At 38.6% G+C, this 16,156-nt stretch overlaps 1 protein-coding gene across 1 annotated transcript; it reads right to left on the minus strand.

The window, feature by feature from the left end:
- Positions 1-6,246: 6,246 nt before the first annotated feature.
- Positions 6,247-15,634, minus strand: LOC108176111 (vomeronasal type-2 receptor 116-like). Its single transcript, XM_070067750.2, has 4 exons — positions 15,023-15,634; positions 11,107-11,334; positions 9,786-9,909; positions 6,247-7,160 (listed from the first exon to the last, which is right to left on the minus strand). The coding sequence occupies exons 1-4, from the start codon at positions 15,632-15,634 to the stop codon at positions 6,247-6,249; spliced, it is 1,878 nt and encodes a 625-aa protein (XP_069923851.2).
- Between the last annotated feature and the right edge of the window lie 522 nt (positions 15,635-16,156).

The following is a 16,156-nucleotide window of genomic DNA, read 5'->3' on the forward strand; positions in this document are numbered from 1 at the left end:
TGTCAATGTAAAAAACAAAAATATCTTCAGTATTGTGGCATGGCAGGTAAAGCCACCACCTGCAATACCAGCAACACATTTGGACATTGTTTTGTGTTCTAGTAGATCCATATCAATCCAGCTCCCTGCTAATGAAATGAAAAAAGCAGCAGAAGATGGCCCAAGTGCTTGGGTCCCCTGAACCCAAGTGAACCTGGCTGCTGGCATCTGCCATGCTGAACCTGGGCAATTGTGTCTGTCTGGAGCATGAATAAGTAGATGGACTCTCTCTCTCTCTCTCTCTCTCTCTCTCTCTCTCTCTCTCTCTCTTTCTGTAACTCTTTCAAATAAAATAAATACTTTTTTAAAAAAGAAAGGAAATGATATTACTTGGGCCATACTTGCAGTAAGGGTGCTACTCAGGTTTTAAGTTAGTAATCATGCACAACAGTTAAACAAATCACCCATATAATTGTCTAGGGTATTTCAACACAGCTATGAGGTACAATTCAGAAGAAAAACTGAACTGGTTGGAAAGCACAATGAAAATATAGAGAATGGGAATTTTTTCTACAAATAGGTGATGGATAAGTCCACTCATAATTTACTTGTGTGCATACAGCATCAAAACATGACTCTCACCAAGTAATTAAAATATCACTATGCTTATAAATATATATATATATATACACATAATACATGAAAACTGAACTGATTCACAGCACAATGACAAAGGAAAATGGGAATAGTTTCTACAAATAGTCAACTCATAATTTACTTGTGTTCATACTGCATCAAAACATAATAATGACTCTCACCAAGTGATTAAAATATCACTATGCTTATAAATATATATAAATACATGAAATTTTTTCAAGTTATATAAATAATAAAGTTGAAATAAAATTTTAGAATCTGTGTATACATGCATTTAGTAATTTATTTCTGTATATTGATCTCTGTCTCCATTCCTTAACCTTGCTCATTCTAGTCACTCAACCTCGGGATGCATAAATATGCCAAAAGTAAAAAACAACAATATCTAATACACATGTGCACTTCTAATACACACTGGTTTTCTAATACACACTGGTTCTTATATGTTTAAGGAACACCATAACTTTGGAAGCCAAGATGTGAAATGAGAGTTGAATGCTTATTTAAATTCTCACACATAATCTCCTCTCAGATTCTATTCAGAACCTCCATATGTATCCAATATTCCCATGGATCCACACCTCCTTAAATGCAACAGGCCATTCTATCATGTCTTCATTGAGGACCAACTCTTGGCCGTGTGCACTCTCAGAGGAAAACTCCCCAATTTTAATCAGCAAACGAAATCCAGCGGGAAAATTTACAATATTGTGGATATCACAGTGTGACATACGATGTCTTGTTTCATGGAAGGAAACATCCTCCCCAGCACTGTTGGTAAATTGGATTTTCCTCAGAAGTGGATGAAGCTGGAAGGGAGGCACAATTGGAAAGAGGGAGAACATTCAGATGAGAGGTGGGAGGTGCACATGAGAAATCCTGCTTTCCCCTCCTCTCTATCCTCAGAGAGTCTATTTGGTAAAGGCTGAGTTTTGTCTGAATGGTCACCATATTGTGGGTTCAAGTGTAGGGAATTCTGCCTCTCCCCAATTAAAATGATGGGGAGATCTTTTCATGTGTCTCTTGGCCATTTATTTTTCATCTGTTTAAAAATGCTTGTTCATATCCTTAGTTCATTTCTTTTTTTAAGATTTATTTATTTATTTGAAAGTCAGAGTTACACAGAGAGAGGAGATGCAGAGAGAGAGAGAGAGAGAGAGAGAGAGAGGTCTTTGATCTGATGGTTCACTCCCCAGTTGGCCACAATGGCTGAGCTGTGCAGTTCTGAAGCAAGGATACAGGAGCCAGGAGCTTCTTCCAAGTTTCCCACATGGGTGCTGGGGTCCAAGAACTTGGGTCATCTTCTATTGCTTTCCCAGGCCATAACAGAGATCTGGATCTGAAGTGGAGCAGCAGGGTCTGAAACCGGTGCCCATATGGGATGCTGGTGCTTCAGGCCAGGGCATTAATCTGCTGCACCACAGCACTGTCCCCAGTTCATTTCTTAATTGGAATGCTGATTATGTGGTTGTTAAGTTTCTTGAATTCCTTATACGATCTTGGTATTAATAGTTTATTGAATGCATATTTTACAAATATTTTCTCCCATTCTGTTAGCTGTATCTTCACTTTGATGAATATATCTTTTGCTGAGCAAAAGTTACCTAGCTTGATTTAATCCCATGTGTCTATTGTTGCCATTATTGCCTGTACTTTTGGGGTCTTTTTTTTTTTTTTTTGACAGGCAGAGTTAGACAGTGAGAGAGAGAGACAGAGAGAAAGGTCTTCCTTCATTTGGTTCACCCCCCAAAATGGCCACTATGGGGATCCAAAGCCAGGAGCCAGGTGCTTCCTCCTGGTCTCCCATGTGGGTTCAGGGCCCAGCACTTGGGCCATCCTCTAGTGCCCTCCTGGGCCACAGCAGAGAGCTGGTTGGAAGATGAGCAACTGGGACAGAACCAGCACCCCAACCGGGACTAGAACCTGGAGTACCAGTGCCACAAGCGAAGGTTTAGCCTAGTGAGCCATGGTGCCGGCCAGTTTTGGGGTCTTATCCAAGAAATCATTGCCTAGGCACATGTCCTGCAGTGTTTCCCCAGTGTTGGCCTCTTGTAATTTGATGGTTTCAGGTTTTTGGCTAAGATCCTTGATAAATGATGAGTTGATATTTGTATAGGTTGTAAGGTAGCAGTCCAATTTCAAATCTCTGCATGTGGAAATCCAAATGTGTGCATTTATTGAAGAGACTCCTTCTCTAGGGAGTGAGTTTAGCTCCATGTAACATTTTCAATTCAGACTATATAATGCCAGATCATAGAAGAATACTGTTTCTCACTGTAGGATGAAATGCTATAAAATATCTTAATACAGCAGCTCATTACTAGGACTAGGAAGAAGGTAATGATCAAAACCACACTTTGCTTTGAAAGTATTGCAAAGCCAGGAAATATGGACTATGGTGTATCCCACAGGAGCTATCTCCTCTATAATGCTATACACTGTAGCCCATGCTCTCTGTGAGACCCAGATGGGGAAAATAGAAGTGGGGTCAATGTTATATCATAAAATGACTCTGACACAGGAAGTGATGTCATATAGAAAGCCTGCCACAAAGAGTAAGGAAGGGTTGTGAGCCTATTATTATTTACAAGATCACTAAGCATGCACATAAGCACAGGGTACACCCATTGGATTATATATGGATTTTTCTTGATTTTAACTCTAGCTTACATAAATCTAATACCCATTGTAGAACATAATTAGGAATTTCTCCATTTATGTACAGGAAAATATACTGATCAAATTATTTGAGTAAATCAAATAAATTTAATGTCTCACAGAAGAAATATATATAATCTGTATATACATATATGTAAATGGACATCAGCATGTTTACTTGATTATGTAATTTCTGTGTTTAAGTACAATAATAGTTGACGCACCAGTTGTGATTTGGTAGCCTCATAACTAGAAAAGTAAGTATATAGGCCAAGAATGTTTCCAAAGATTATTGTTATTTATGAAGTCCTTGGTTCAAATTAGTGAAGACAAGATGATAGTTGTTTAAAGAATTGGCCATCCCACAAAGGTGTCAGGAGACTCAGAAAGTCAGGGCTAATACATACTGTCCAGATCCTAACTACCATCAGGACATTCATAATTATCTTTTTTGGTTGTAAAATATTTCCCCTATCATCTCAAAAGGTACCGGTATTATCAAGAAAAAAGAGTCAAAGTGCAGAGAGACAAATAAAACTCATGCATATTACTGTTAAACTCTACTGAGATGAAAATGCTATACAAATAGACCTGCACATACACAGCATAAATGATTTTATTTGTTTAGAACTACCAGGTACAGCCAGGGATGTACAAGCAGATTTTGTAAAATGTTTATTAAGAAAAATTATGCTTAAATTTCTGATTCATAACACCAAAATCAACTGATAGTTCATTCAATTTTGTTAAACTTTTAAAAAGTATGAAAATCAGAGTTACTGTGAGAGAGGGAGATACAGAGAGGGAAAGAAGAGACAGATCTTGCATCTGCTGATTCACTCCACAATGGCTGCAAGGACTTGGACTAGGCCAAGCCAACCCAGGATGCAGCAGCTTCAACTGTGTCTCCCATGTGACTACAGGGTCCCAAGCACTTGGATGCTAATCATCAGGGAAGTGCCAATAAAAACTACAGTGAGATTTCACTCCATCCCACTTAGAATGTGAAAAATGTGGATAATTACAAAGTCTGGTGAGGATCTGGAAAAGAAGTCCCTAAATATATTGTTGATGGGAAAGATTGTAAGCTTATACAACCATAATGGAAGATAGCAGAATGAGTCTTCAGAAATGCAATACTAGTTGTATCATATGGTCTAGCTGTCCACACCTGGGAATGCATTCAAAGGAAATGAAATCAGCACATGAAGGAATAACCTATACTCCCATGTTTATAGCAGCTCAATGCACATTAGCTAGGATGTGGAATCATCTAGATGTCCATCAACTGATGACTGTATGAAGGAAATGTGACATATATACACACACACACACACACATATATACACATATACATACATAAAATATATATGTACATGTATATATATATATATATAATGGAATATTACTCAGCCATGAGAAAGAATGTATACATGGCATTTAAAACTGGAGGTCATTACAGTAAATTATATAAGCCAGACCTAAAATAATATTGAGTTTTCTCTTACTTCTGCTAGTTAATATACAGAGTATAAAATTGTGTGGTTGTCAGATCACTGGCTATTTAATAGTAACATAGTTTCACTGAATCATATCATGTTAATGACAATATGCTCCTCTTTCACATGTTAAAAAAATTGAGTTGGGATACAGAGCTCCTTTGGGATACTAGCAATGCTATGTGCTGAATTTGGGTGTTGATTATGAGTGTGATGCAATGATGAAAACTCATTTATCTGTAGACGTTCGTGCATTTCTTAGTATGTATACAGTTTTTAAATATTTTCAACATGTTCCATAGCAGAAATGTTTTTTAAATGCTCAATAGCAGATCATAAATCCTCCACACACAGATAACAACTACAGATATATCTATGCCCAGTGAGGTATGAAAGAGAGCCCACTTTCCATCATGCCTGATCACTTGGAACTGCAATAAAAATACCTGAGGATGCCAACAGGTGTTCAATGCGTGTTCTGTTCTGGGAGATGTTTACCTACCATGGGAGAATCCTAGGTTGAGCTGCATCTCTTAGAGATCCCTTTTCTATTTGCTCTATTTACTTCAGTGGATCTTGTGGGGTGTGTGAATTTCAAAAATAGCATCATTGTCTCCTGGAATAAAAACTCTAAGCAATAGATCAGACAATTATGGCATCACTCCTATGTAATCCTGAAAACTACCTACATAAGTGATAAATATACCATTTCCAATTAGCCAGACAGTAATTATTTACTAAGAGATTTATGAACAATACAGCATCCAAAGAAAAGAATGTTCAAGGATTAGTTGACTTTTATATTTAGGAAATTAATTCCACTTAAATTATAAGCACAAAATGACAAATTCCCCATGACCTTCAGAGAAGCAACATAAAGAATGTATAACTGAAATGTGTTGTCAAATATGAACATATATAGCATCTAAATTGATAAACAAAAAGGAAGTTAGTTAGTGTGCACATTTTTAGGGATAACCCTATCATATAAAATGTGATTGCTGTTTATAAGTTGATGGCCAGTTCTGTTTCAGTACTAAAACAGTGATTCCTTTTATGTTATATGAAAATATTTCTATCCTGAATTGTGTTTTTTGAGTGGCAGAAAGAGAAACAGAGAGAAGGAGAGAGATTGTTGAGAGAACAACCTTTCACTGCTTCACCTCTCAATGCCCACAGTGGCTGAGCCTGGATGAGGCCAGAGCCAGAAGCCAAGAAAAAAATTGCCTGACAGGAACTGAATAACTCTGAGTTGTCACCACTCACTCAAAAGGTTTATTTTCCTGGGAATCTCAGCTACTGTCATGTGACACAAACCCATCTTAATTGCTAGGACAAATGTCTAACCAATGATGGTTTTTAGCTTTGCTTATTTTCCAGTGTTGGAATGCCACTATCCTTTGGTTTCTGTTTACAAAATTTGAAAATGTGAAGAAACTCAAGAAAAAATGCTTTAGGATCCTGCATAACTGTGTTGGTTCTTTAAAGCTTTCAAAGAATTTTTATCAGATTTTATGAGTATAATGTAGCACTTGGGAAAAAAGATGCAGCCTAGGAGCCCTACACTGGAGGCCAAGATGGAGAAGACCTCCACAGCCACCATGACCTTCCCCTTGGTGCTGTGGTAGACAGGCAGGAAGGTCACCCAGACACTGCAGAACACCAGCATGCTGAACGTCAGGAACTTGGCTTCATTGAAGGTGTCAGGCAGATTCCTGGCTAGAAAAGCCACAGTGAAGCTCACCAGGGCCAAGGAGCCCAGGTAGCCCAGGACACAGTAGAAGGCAGTGACTGAGCCCTTGTTGCAAACCAGGATGATGTGGCCATGCTCAGAGTGTGCATCTAACTCAATAAAGGGAGGATAGGTTCCCAACCAGATGCCACAGAGAGCCAGTTGGATCAGGAAGCAGATGGGAATGAGGGAGTTAGAAGCTCCTGATACCACCAGTCGCCTCATTGTTCTTCCAGGTTTCAGTGCTTTGAAGGCCAAAATCACAGTGATGGTCTTGGCCAGCACAGTAGAAACAGCCACTGTGAACAAAAGACCAAATGCTATTTGCTGGAGGAGGCAGGTGGCTGTGTTTGGACGGCCAATGAAGAGTAAGGAACAGAGGAAGCACAGGAGGAGGGTGATGAGCAGGATGTAGCTGAGGGTCCTATTATTGGCCTTGACGATGGGAGTGTCTCGGTGCTTCACAAAGACCCAGAGGACTGCAGCTGTGAGGACAGAGAAGCACAGAGCCACACAGGCCAGAGCCATCCCCAGGGATTCCTCAAAGGCTAAGAATGTCACCAGCTTGGGGAGGCAGTGGTTTCTTTCCATGTTTGGGTACTCATCATCTGCACACGGGATACACTGCTCTGCATCTGTGGGAAAAAGGAAGACTCTGTTTCCATTTCATAATTTTCTCCTCTATCCCTGTTAGGAAATATGGTCACCTTTGCAATGTCACATTGAGTCCAGCCTGTAGTGATGGATACCAAGAAACACTAGAGAAAATTCCTGCATTCCTAATCCAGTGAGAATGCCCATTTCCATTTGGCAGAAATTCATTCAAACAAGCACCTAGGCACATGGGGCTCTGTGAACTCATCTTATCGCTCAGAGATTTTATTTTAGTGTTTTAATTTCTATAAAATGATGAATTTCCTGTATTTCATATGGGCATGGATTCTTCCAAGCCCTCTTCACTACAGCCCCCAGTTACTTTCTCAGAAGAATCCTTTTATTCACATGGATTATAGTATTTATCTGGGGTCATCAGTGTTAAGGTTTTTCTCACTTATTCTCAAATGGAGATGACTTATATAAATCATGTGTCATTCCTGAGACCTCCGTACATTTTTCTCTACTCTAATTCCTACATGGACTCATCTTGTCAGTATTTCCATATATCTGTTGTGATACTGTGCTTGAATAAAAGAGAACTGTAGCTGTTTATCTTTCTGAGGTTATAAGAAAGTAAGTAGTATTTTCATCATGTTACCGAAACACAACTAGGTACTCTTGTTAACCTGAAAGCATGACTTTTTCACCATTTTATCTCACGTGAACACCAAATTGTACACCACATTGTCTCACTTGAAATAATGTACTTCTGCTGCTACAGCATGAGAAAAGTCATTAAGAATAGGCCAGTTGGTGAATATGTCTCTCTTTCAAATGTCAAACAAACAAAAATAGGGTCATTGTTGTGGCATAGTAGGTAAAGCCACCACCTACAATGCCAGCATCCCATATGGATATTGTTTTGTGTCCCAGTTGATCAGTTTCCAATCCAGGTCCCTGCTAATTGCCTAGGAAGAATAGCAGAAGATGGCCCAAGTACTTGGGACCCCCACACCCATGTGGGAGACCCAAAGGAAGCTCTTGGCTCCTGGCTTCTGCCTGGCCCAGCCTGAGCCAATGTTTCCATCTGGGGCCTGACAATTAGATTGAAATTTTCTCTCTCTCTCTCTCTCTCTCTCTCTCTCTCTCTCTCTTTCTCTTTCTCATTCTCTGAATCTCTGATTTTCAAATAAAATAGATAAATCTTTTTTTAAAAAATAAAAAAAATGTTATTAGTAGGGCTACACTTGCAGTAAGAGTCCTACTTTGCTTTTATCCTTGGTGCTCATGCAAAAATACAAGCTTCTGGGACAAGACTTGTGATGTAGTGGTTAAAGTCACTGTTTGCGATGATGGCATCTCATACAGGCACCTGTTCATGTCCTGGCTGCTTCACTTCCAAACCATCTCCATGCCAATGTGCCTAGGAAACCAGCAGAGGAAGGCTCAAATGTTTGGGCCTCTGCAAGACCTGGAAGAAGCTCCTGGTTTCTTTCTTTGGCCTGGCCCATAACCAGCTATTGCAGCTATCTGGAAAGTGAATCTACCCGATGGAAGATTTTCTCTGTATCTTCTCTCCCTCTCTATTACACTCTCCCTCTATCTGTAACTCTAATATTGAAACAAATAAATAAATATATTTTGTAAAAAGAGGGAATATGAACATTTGCAAAAATTTAGAGGAATTCTCTCTTTCAATTCTTTTCAATGTATACTGTTTACTTTTAATAGAATGTAGGTGCTTCTGGCACCTGTCTCAGAGATACCCCAGGAATACATAGGCAAGGGTATATTGTACAATGGGTTAATGCATGATACTTTAGTTTTCTTTCTTTCACTAACTTTCTGCATGTTGAGTGTTTTCACAGAAACTTGAAGTCATTTTTCTGTTATCTTCTTTATACTTGAAACTATATATAGCTTGTTTGAAGATACTGAAATCAAAATATTTCTCGAGCAAAGATTATGTGAATTAAAACATCCTTTGGAAGAATTCAAATTATTAATACCATATTTATTCTACATTGAACAGTGGAACTATTTACCAATGAGACTTTTACATTTCTCAAAACATTTGGCTTTGATATTTTATTTGATGCTTAACATTCCTTAAATGTTTTTTGAGTTAGCAAGTTGCATCATTTTTAGGATGCTGTGTCTCTATATTGAATCTTGTTTTTCCTCTTCTACTGGTTTGTACATAAAGGAAAAGTGGTTGCATTCATTATGTGTACTGCACACCATGCATTTTGTCAAAGAGGCAGCACAGAAAGTAATACAGTATTCCCATCACAATTCATGTGAAGTAGCTACCTGCTTATCAGTTGTTTATTAAAAAGTTTTGATTTCAAGCCTTCTAGATATCCTTAAAAACACAAATATTGTATTTCTTGTTTAGACCTTAGATCTCAATTTGAGAGTCTTGTCCATCATTGGATGGGAAAGAAGGATGACAGATAGAATTATTGTCAGCATTGAGCTTGAGAGGATAAGCACCACTAGACAACAGCTTACACTTAATGAGATGGCAATAGTGAGCATACAACAAGGGAATGGAAATAATGAGTGAAGACTATTATCTCATCGCAAATATTCTTGGTTTACTTTTTATAAGAAGCAGTTCAGAACCTGGGGTTCTCACAGGTAAGTTATATGTTTTCTACCTGTATGATTGGAAATGTCTCTTTCTGGACAAACAACGCAAGTATAGCAGCAGACATGTTTTCCTTCCTGTGGTATTTTCCTGAATCCTGGACCACACCTCTGGCTACACAAAGACTGAGGAGTCTGATGGGGAAAGAGAAGTGATGGTTATTGCTTTGCATGACATTAAGCACTGTGATAGGATGTCTCTAACTGCCTTTTCATCCCAAGGTCATCATTATGTCCTCCCCAGTCTGTATTTGTTGATTTTATTCATACATCCCATTGGAGTTTCTAAGATGCTCATTCCAGGTTTGTCAATTGACTGCCAAATATTATGAGGGCACCTGATGGGTTTAATTTTGCTCATCACTGGATCTATGCTTCTGGGCATTTGTCTCTTTATTGAATTGCTTCCTCTGAAATCTTTTCAGTTCAGTTTTTATGTGGTAATCATTCTCAGAATGTGTATGTCTGAGACTATTTTACATGTCTCTTTCCTTTATTGAGTAGATTTTACATGCAAGAAAAAAATATCCAAAAAATATGATGACTAAGTACACTTCTATTAGTAGCTACTCAGAAAAAAGACAAGCCTACAAGTAAAAGATGAGCAAATGTTACAAACCATGGATTGTGCATTGATCTACTTCTAAATGTCTAGACCCAGGGAGAGCATCAATTCCTGATTCTACCAATGCATTTGTGGCATAACATACAATAGTCATAAAAATCAGCCACAAAATTGCCTGGGGTGTATCAACAGCACAATGATGATAAATTTTTTATCACAGCTGTGTGGTGATATTCAGAAGAAAAACTGAACTGATTCACAAGCACAATGACAAAGGAAAATGGGAATAGTTTCTACAAATAGTCAACTCATAATTTACTTGTGTTCATACTGCATCAAAACATAATAATGACTCTCACCAAGTGATTAAAATATCACTATGCTTATAAATATATATATATATAATACATGAAATTTTTTCAAGTTATATAAATAAAAAAAGTTGAAATAAAATTTTAGAATCTGTGTATACATGCATTTAGTAATTTATTTCTGTATATTGATCTCTGTCTCCATTCCTTAACCTTGCTCATTCTAGTCACTCAACCTCGGGATGCATAAATATGCCAAAAGTAAAAAACAACAATATCTAATACACATGTGCACTTCTAATACACACTGGTTCTTATATGTGTAAGGAACACCATAACTTTGGAAGCCAAGATGTGAAATGAGAGTTGAATGCTTATTTAAATTCTCACACATAATCTCCTCTCAGATTCTATTCAGAACCTCCATATGTATCCAATATTCCCATGGATCCACACCTCCTTAAATGCAACAGGCCATTCTATCATGTCTTCATTGAGGACCAACTCTTGGCCTTGTGCACTCTCAGAGGAAAACTCCCCAATTTTAATCAGCAAATGAAATCCAGCGGGAAAATTCACAATGTTGTGGATATCATAGTGTGCCATACGGTGTCTCATTTCATGGAAGGAAACATCCTCCCCAGCACTGTTGGTAAATTGGATTTTCCTCAGAAGTGGATGAAGCTGGAAGGGAGGCACAATTGGAAAGAGGGAGAACATTCAGATGAGAGGTGGGAGGTGCACATGAGAAATCCTGCTTTCCCCTCCTCTCTATCCTCAGAGAGTCTATTTGGTAAAGGCTGAGTTTTGTCTGAATGGTCACCATATTGTGGGTTCAAGTGTGGGGAATTCTGCCTCTCCCCAATTAAAATGATGGGGAGCATTTGAATACAAACAGAGAAATCACAGAATGTGTCCCACAAGGTGGCTGACCATGAAGGATTAGTCAGAGATTTAGGAAAGCTCATCTTAGTTCTTCCACATGAGAACAACACGGCTTTGTATGTGAGATATCTTGATCATTGTGATGGTTCCACAGGGGAGTGCAACTGTGTGCACTTTTAAAAGTTTAATCCTACCCCCCCAAAATTATGAAATTCTCTCTTTTTTAAAAAAAATAGATTCAGCTGGATACCATTATGCATAACAAAATATAGCCATTCCATAAAGAAAATATCAAATAATTTTTTTTGGTGACAGGTACCATTTATAGAATGGAAGAAAAACCCACAATATATAAAAATGAAACTGTCTTCTCTGGATTTGGTTTGTGTTTATCACCCTTGTGTAAATTCCTGTGGAGTAGTAGTCTTTCTACTTTTCACTTGTGGAACTTATGATTAGTAGTGTATTAACCCTGCAACTTAAAGTAAATGGAAATGATGTTATTGCAAAAATTAAAAGGAAAATAAGAAAGGAAGTAGTGGGGATTGAGAAAGGAAAAAAAAGGATGGTTATCTTCTTAGAATTGTATCAATGAAATACATAAAATATGTTCTTTTATATTAGAAAAAATTTCTTCGTTTAACAAATTTGTGCTGTCTTGTGGTGCAGCAGGTGAAGCCACTTTCCACTGTGCCCAGAACCCCTGTGAGTGCCAGTTTAAATCCCAGCTTTTCTACTACTGATTCAGCTTCCTGCTAATGTGCAGTTGAATTTAATTAAATGAATTAAAAATTGAAGCATAATTTTTCTTAATAAACATTTTCCCAAATCAGCTTGTACATCCCTGGCTGCCCTTGGTAATTCTAAACTTATAAAATTATGTATGATGTATATGTGTAATTTATTATAAAATATTTTCACCTTAGTAAAGTTTAATAATAATGTGCCATGACTTTTTTTTTGACAGGCAGAGTTAGACAGTGAGAGAGAGAGACAGAGAAAGGTCTACCTTTTATATTGGTTCACCCCCCAAATGGCTGCTATGGCTGGTGTGCTGCGCTGATCTGAAGCCAGGAGCCAGGTGCTTCCTCCTGGTCTCCCATGTGGGTGCTGGGCCAAAGCAATTGGGCCATCCTCCATTGCCATCCCAGGCCACAGCAGAGAGCTGGACTGGAAGATGAGCAACTGGGACAGAACTGGTGCCCCAACCGGGACTAGAACCTGGAGTACCAGTGCTGCAGGCAGAGGATTAGCCTAGTGAGCCGTGGTGTCATGACTTTTATTTCTCTCTCTGCACTTTGACTCATTTTTATTGCATATAATGCTACCTTTTGAGATGATAGGGGATATTTTAAAGTCAGAAAGATTTTTAGCTGCTGTGGGATACAACATAGTCCATATTTCCTAGCTTTGCAATCATTCCAAAGAAAAGAGTAGTTTTTGATCATTATCTTCTTTCCAGTCTTTGTAATGAGCTGTATTAAGATACTTTATAGGCCGGCGCCGCAGCTCACTTGGCTAATCCTCCACCTTGCGGCGCCGACACACCGGGTTCTAGTCCTGGTCGGGGCGCCAGATTCTGTCCCGGTTGCCCTTCTTCCAGGCCAGCTCTCTGCTGTGGCCAGGGAGTGCAGTGGAGGATGGCCCAAGTACTTGGGCCCTGCACCCCATGGGAGACCAGGATAAGTACCTGGCTCCTGCCATCGGATCAGCACGGTGCCGCAGCCTGCTGGCCGTGGCGCGCCGGCCGCGGCGGCCATTGGAGGGTGAACTAATGGCAAAGAAAGACGTTTCTCTCTGTCTCTCTCTCTCACTGTCCACTCTGCCTGTCAAAAAAAAGATACTTTATAGCATTTCATCCTACAGTGAGAAACATTGTTCTTCTATGATCTGTCATTATAGAGTCTGAGTTGAAAATGTTGCATGGAACTAAACTCACTCCCTAGAAATAGACAGTCTCTTCAACAAGTAGTGTTGGGAAATTTGGATTTCTATTTGCAGAGATTTGAATTCAGACTGTTACCTTACACCCTATAAAAATATCAACTCATATTTTATCAAGGATCTAAGCCTAAATCCAAAACCATCAAATTATAAGAGGCAAATACTGGGGAAACACTGCAGGACATTTACCTAGGAAACAATTTCTTGGATAAGATACAAGAAATAAAGGCAATAAAGGCAACAAAATACATTAAGCTAAGTAACTCAGCAAAAGATACACTCATCCAAGTGAAGACACTACTTACAGAATGGGGGAAAATATTTGCAAAACATGGATCCAATAAAGTATTAATCTCCAGATTGTATAAGGAGTTCAAGAAACTTAACAACAACATAACCAAAAATCCAGTTAAGAAATGACCTAAGGATAATAACAGGCATTTTTCAAAGGATGAAATACAAATGGCCAAGAGAAATATGAAAAGATGATCAGGACTGCTAACCATTAGGGAAGTGCCAATAACAACTACAGTGAGATTTCACTCCACTCCGCCAAGAATGAGTATTATCCAAAATTTGAAAAATAACAAATTCTGATGAGGATCTGAAAAAAAAATACGCCAATACATTTGATGGGAATGATTGTAAGCTGGCACAACCATAATGGAAGATAGTAGAGAAATTCCTCAAAAAAACAATACTAGTTCTACCACATGGCCCAGTTCTCTCACTCTAGTGAATGCATCCAAAGGAAACAAAATAAGCACATGAAAAAGTCACTTGCACTCCCAGTTCTATAGCAGCTCAATGCACAATACCTAAGATGTGGAATCATCTAAATGTTCATCAACTGATGACTGGGTGATGGAATTCTGATATCTATATATATATATTTGTGATATATATATATATATTTGAATATTACTTATCCATGAGAAAAATGAAATCTTGACATTTAAAACTGGAGGACATTACAGTAAATTACATAAGCCAGGCCTACAAAAACATCTTGTTTTCTCTTATTTGTGCTAGTTAATATATAGAGTATAAAATGGTGTGGTTGTCTGATCACTGTCTATGTAATCTTAATATTGTTTCCCTGTAGCATACCATGTTATTGACAATATGCTCCTCTATCACATGTAAAAAAAGAAATTGAGTAGGGGATATAGAGCTCTATTTAGGTATTAGTAATGCTATGTTCTATTTTTTGGCATTGGTTATCAGTGTGATCAGATGTCCAAAACTATTTATCTGTAGACTTATGTGCATTTCATAGTATTTATACTGTTTTTAAATATTTTCAACATGTTCCATAGCAGAAATTGTTTTTTAAAATGTTCAATAGCAGATAACAAATCCTCCACACTCAGATAACTATTACAGATGTATCTAAACACAGTGAAGTATGAAAGAGCCCACTTTTCATCATACCTGATCATGCCATTCTCAACATGAAAACACGGTCATATGGTAATGCAATAAAAATACCTGAGAATGCTATCAGGTGTTCAGTGCATGTCCTGTTCTGGGAGATGTTTACCTGCCATGGAAGAATCCTAGGTTGAGCTGCATCTCCTGGAGATCCCTTTTCTATTTGCTCTGAAAGCATCTTATGGAGGGCATGGGCCACTGCATACACAGCATTGTAGATGAAATAGCTGGAGTCAGATATGGTCAGCATGTCAATGTGTCCTGGGAAAAACTCAAAGGAAGCATTTGGTGGGCAGACTCCAATTGTTCCACAAAGTGACCCAGGAGGTAAGCAGTGAAAAGCATGAAGCCATAGTTGACTGAGGAAGAAATCTTCTGGGTAGTGGGAAGGGTCCACTGTCTTGACAAAGTGGTTGAGGCCAGGAATTACTCCCTTGTGGTGTGAAAATGAGAAGCCTCCATGAAAAGAGTGCAGCATGTGGTCTGTCTCATGCACAACAATCTCCCACTTTGCAGCCATGATCCACACCTTCCCCAGGGTTAAATAGTATTTGCTTAGAAATTCCATGGTATAGAGGCTCCTCACATCACCATATAGAATATGCACATTTGCTGATGCAATTCGGATCCCCTCAAGGAAAGAGATTTCACTTTCTTCATACCTTGACTTAGCGTCAGGGAGCTTTACTGAATAGGCCAAGCAGACACCTTTCTTTACCATCTCAGCTTCAATATCCTGTAGGAACTTCTCTCCTTTAATATCATTAGATACAAAGATCGCCACCCAAATCCAGCCAAAATGTAGTAGCAAGGAGAGCATTCCACAGGCCAGAGAGCTGTCACTAGTGGCCATCTGATAGAGCGATGGAAACTTGTCTCTCTCACTTAGCATGGGATCAAAAGGACCGTATGTGATCTGAATGGAAAGAAAACCATGATGATCTGAGGTTTGTGGGTAGAGAAGACCACGTTCTATCATCTGGGTTCAGAGAAATCCATGCTTCAATGCTTATTGCTTTCAGGATTAGAATGGATATCCTCACTCACAGCATGCAAAAATGTGTAAGATACCTGTAAATCTTCATATTCATTTGAGGGAAGAAGAGTGCATGGATTTTGGACCAGGACATTGGTTTTTCCCACTTTTCACCCCATGTTACATCTGGAGATAGCCCCCATTGAAACTGGTGTTAATGTTTCCTCTGAGCCAAACAACCTTTTACTGTGTTGATTTCTTGATAGC

Source organism: Oryctolagus cuniculus, chromosome 16 (assembly GCF_051225735.1).
Source record: "Oryctolagus cuniculus isolate XC-2025 breed Fujian yellow rabbit chromosome 16, ASM5122573v1, whole genome shotgun sequence".
NCBI lineage: Eukaryota > Metazoa > Chordata > Mammalia > Lagomorpha > Leporidae > Oryctolagus > Oryctolagus cuniculus.

Excerpts from the sequence above, each read along its gene's own strand:
- LOC108176111 (XM_070067750.2), bottom strand. The coding sequence starts at position 15,634 with ATGGTAAAGAAAGGTGTCTGCTTGGCCTATTCAGTAAAGCTCCCTGAC. Across the intron at positions 9,910-11,106 it reads GGCCTGTTGCATTTAAGGAG|ACTCCTCAGTCTTTGTGTAG; the intron begins GTGTGGATCCAT and ends TTTCCCCATCAG. Across the intron at positions 7,161-9,785 it reads AGACATTTCCAATCATACAG|ATGCAGAGCAGTGTATCCCG; the intron begins GTAGAAAACATA and ends TTTTTCCCACAG.